Source organism: Octodon degus, unplaced genomic scaffold, assembly GCF_000260255.1.
Source record: "Octodon degus isolate 3935 unplaced genomic scaffold, OctDeg1.0 scaffold00008, whole genome shotgun sequence".
Lineage (NCBI taxonomy): Eukaryota > Metazoa > Chordata > Mammalia > Rodentia > Octodontidae > Octodon > Octodon degus.
The window spans coordinates 15581668-15585864 of NW_004524584.1; the positions used below are offsets into that span (position 1 = coordinate 15581668).

The following is a 4197-nucleotide window of genomic DNA, read 5'->3' on the forward strand; positions in this document are numbered from 1 at the left end:
CCTATGCTTTGCCAAGCTTGTTCTAAGTAGGTGCTCTAGACCACTGAACCGTCTCACCAGCCCCGAACCTTATCTGTCTTACACATAAATGTTGAAGAAAATGTTTGCTGCCACTTGCTGTTTGCCAGGGACACTGTGATGAGTGGAGTGGACAGGTCCCTAAAGCAGTGAAAGCTGGGAGCATCATTATTCTGGGAGGGTGATGCACAGAGGAAGAGTGGTAAAGAGTTCCAGGCAGAAGCTGGAAAGGGCTGTAAGCTGCAGGGCTGCACTTGACACTTGGGAGTTCAGGCAAGGGACCCCCGAGGGAGAAGAGGCTGTCTGAAGGTAGCCGGTATGTGCCTAGGCTGGAGCCTGGACTCTGCTGTGAGCCTAGCCGGCATAGACTAAGCCATAGGCTTAGCTGGGAGCATTACAGGAGGGTACAGGGGTCCCAGAGGTGTGACAGACCTAGACTAGGTGGGCCTTGCCCACTTTCCTGAACTCCTTTCCTGCATTCCCTTTCACATGTCAGACTAGTGCAGGGTGCTGATTCCACAGGAGACAGGGCAGACAAGCTCTAGGTGTCATGCACTGTCATTAAATAGCATTCCAGCCTTCCTTTAGCCAGGTCTTTTGTGTGGAACACCCTTGTGGCTCCTGTTGCCCAGCTAAGTGGGTGGGTGGGAGGAGGGTCTTGCCTGACCAGGACTCCTACGCATGCTCCATCATATGGTCAGCACTGCCCAGTGGCCTGGCCTCCCTTGTGAGTGTGTTGTTCCCCCCACACACATACCCTGCACACTCCTGCAGGAGCTGTGGGATCCCAGCCAAATACTGAGTGGCCTCCAAGCCTCAGAGCTGCCCCACTGAGAGTTTGGTCACGGGTTGAGCCACCAGCAGAGCTTCTGGGTCACAAGGGTTGAGAAGGGGGTGAACCCTGTGAACCATTGCCTTGTTACTGTCCCCCCAACCCAGTGGTCAAACAGGGCAGGGACAGCCACCTCCAGGCTACTTTCTATATTTTTGTAATCCTGTTTTCTCTCTCTTCAGACGTTAAGTACCCCTCTATGCCTAGGACCATTGTAGGCGTTGAGGGTTCAGCAGTGACCACAGGTCCTTTTCTCCCTTGACTGGATCACCCAGGGGAGAGGGATCTCCAGCCCTCTTCACAGGGGTCATTCAAATTGGTGGGTTGGGGGGTCCCTGGGATGAGACCACCTGTTGCAAAGACTTAAGGCCTCCAGCCTGGGGGGTACAAGGAATACATACAGGTCATAGCACACGTATGCGTCACAGTCCCCCATGGCCCTTCCTGTTTTTCTGTTCTGTCCCTGTGTCTCTGAGATCATTTCCCTCTGGCCTGGTTTGGCCCAGCTGCAGCAGGCCTGCCCAGGAGCAAGCCGTCGATAGAGGGCAGCAGCAGCAGCAGCAACAGAGGCCAGGCGCAGCCCCAGGGAGCAGCAACCGTAGCCCTCAGGCCCTATAGCAGTGCCACTAATACTAATTAGGGAATCTAGTAATGATGAGGCCCTGGGATACCCACAAAGTGTCTGCCCTCTCTGGGGAGCCCACATTTTACTGGGTGCTAGGGAAAGTACCCACTGGGCCTGGCAGGCCCCAGCATGTTCCACTACACACACAGGGACCACACCAGGCCGCTCGGCAGAGGGAGCAGTAATTGCAAGATTAGCATCCTGCTCTCTCCCTGAAGGGCTAATTTGTCCCCTCTCACTCCCTTCACCTATAGCTCCAACACTTTTGTTTTGCTTTGTTTTGTTTTGTTTTTGAGACAGGTTCTTGCTATATAGTCTAAGCTGACCTTAATTCACTGTGTAGCCCAGGCTGGCCTCAGACATGGCAGTCCTCCTGCCTCAGTCTCTTGAATGCTGGGATTACAGGTATGCACCACCACCCCTAGCTTTGTAGCTCCAACACTCTGGATCTTTGTAGCTTAGACTGGTGCTGGGGCTTGCCTGAGGACCATGGAGCCACACTTCGTCCCAGTCCATGGAAGGGAGATGAAAGCTCTGAATCCATGTTTCTTTAGCACCATGGTGTAAAAAGCATGCAAGGCTTTAGGCTGGGTATGATGGTACGCACCTATAATCTCAGTTACTCAGGAGGAGGCTGAGGCAGGTAGGTTGCTAGTTCAAGGTCAGCCTATGCAATTTAGACCCTGTCTCAAAATTAAAAGGATTAGGGGCTGGAGAGATGGCTCAGTGGTCTAAAGCACCTACTTAGAACAAGCTTAGCAGAGCACGGGGACCACAGTTCAATCCCCTAGCACCACATGCCAGCCAGCCCCGCCCCCTGGTGGGCTGAGCTGGCCACACGCACTTACCCACGCACGAATGCACGCACAAATAAATAAAAAAATTAAAAAAAAAAAAAAAGACTTGACCTTGCTGAGCCTCCATGTCCTGGTCGGTAAAATGGGAACAGAAACATTGTTTCTGCTTATGGGGTTGCTGCGACAAATATCACAAAGATGTCAAACCTCTCACATCAACAGAGAAGATATTCTCTTTTTTTTTTTTTAATTTTATTTTTGGTGGAACCAGGGATTGAACTCAGGCCCTTGCGCTTGCCAGGTTAGTGCTTATTCCACTGAGCCATCTCCCCAGCCCCAACAGAGGAGATATTCTCAATAAAATTAATTTAATAAAAACAGAGGAGATATGTGGCACAGGGACTCCGGCAGTTTGAATTAGAAGCTTGAGTCAGTATAGGGGTGTGTGTGTGTATGCGTGTCTCCCAAGATTCTACTCTCCCTCTGCTCAGGGAAGAGCTGGCCCAGCAGTGAAGAGTAGGCCTTTGGCCACCGGCCATGTCCAGTGGGCAAGAGTGTGACCCTGGGTCACTGGCACCTAAGCCTTATCATGGGCAGAAAAGGCTCCTGCCCGGTTATCATATGCAGAGTACCTGCCTGCTGGCCCAGCCTGCGATGCCATGTGAGTGACTTGGCTGCACAGGTGGCAAGCCAGTGTATGTGAGCATGACATGCAGTGTGGGAAGCTGGGATCCGTAGTGAGCAGTGGCCTAGGGAGGCAGAGGCCGCAGTCTCCCACAGAGTGGTTGCGGCAGCTTCCCGCTGTCACACCCCAGTTCGCTCAGCTGCCCCCAGGCCCATTCTCTCCATCTCAGGGGCCACCTGCCTGGAGGGGGAGTTCTGCCTCAGGGCTCCTAACAGCCAGGCTGCTTGTGACTCTTAGGTAGTGACCCTGTGGACATGTCCCTTGTCTGCCCTCTCTTCCAGGTGCTGGCGAGTCAGGAAAGAGCACCATCGTCAAACAGATGAAGTAAGTGCCGTGCGCAGAGGCCAGTTCCAAACTTTGATATCCCCTCTTCTTTTGGGCCTATATTGCCTGCCAGTTCAGACCCACCTGTCCCCAAGTGCTAGTGGGTTCGGGGTCAGTGTCCCTCTGTCTAAAGCAGGCCCCTACAGCCCCAGGCATCCCCAGGCAGCTCCCTCTGCCCTGTGGACCCTAACTCCTGACCCCTGGCTGTCAGGATCATCCATGAAGATGGCTATTCAGAGGAGGAATGCCGGCAGTACCGGGCAGTTGTCTACAGCAACACCATCCAGTCCATCATGGCCATTGTCAAGGCTATGGGCAACCTGCAGATTGACTTTGCTGACCCTCACCGTGCGGTATGTACACTACTAGCCCCAGTCAAATAAGGTTTCAGGGAAAGTTTTGTCCTGGGGAACCTAAGAATACCTCAGCCTGGGCCCCATTCCCGAGGACTCACTGCTCTGACAGGTGGGGTAGGGGTATAGTCCTTTGACTGACCATCCACCACTGCTGTGCCCAGGATGATGCCAGACAGCTGTTTGCACTGTCTTGCACTGCTGAGGAGCAAGGCATGCTTCCTGAGGACCTTTCCGGCGTTATCCGGAGGCTCTGGGCTGACCATGGTGTGCAGGCCTGCTTCAGCCGCTCAAGAGAATACCAGCTCAACGATTCAGCTGCCTAGTGAGTGCTACAGGGCTGGGCAGGGCAGGCACTGGGCAAGTTGATCTGTAGGTTTGGACCAGAAGAACAGGCTCTCAGGTTAGAAATCCAATGGCTATTAGCTGAGGCTTCAATGGTGTGAGAGAGGTGGGTTGGGCAGTGATATTGAAAGGCCAGAAGGGATGACAGTCAAGGTGGCTTCCACAGTACCTCTTCCAGACCACTTGAACCTTATCTGTCTTTTTTTTTTTTTTTTTTT

The 4197-nt window shown here is 53.2% G+C and overlaps 1 protein-coding gene across 1 annotated transcript in view; it reads left to right on the plus strand.

The window, feature by feature from the left end:
- The window catches only part of Gnai2 (G protein subunit alpha i2), a 20658-nt gene that overhangs the window by 13950 nt on the left and 2511 nt on the right, over positions 1 to 4197 (plus strand). The window contains exons 2-5 of the mRNA XM_023704610.1: positions 3239 to 3281; positions 3493 to 3634; positions 3799 to 3959; positions 4099 to 4175. Coding sequence (XP_023560378.1) covers positions 3239 to 3281; positions 3493 to 3634; positions 3799 to 3959; positions 4099 to 4175 — 423 coding nt within the window. The remainder of the gene's footprint in view (positions 1 to 3238; positions 3282 to 3492; positions 3635 to 3798; positions 3960 to 4098; positions 4176 to 4197) is intronic.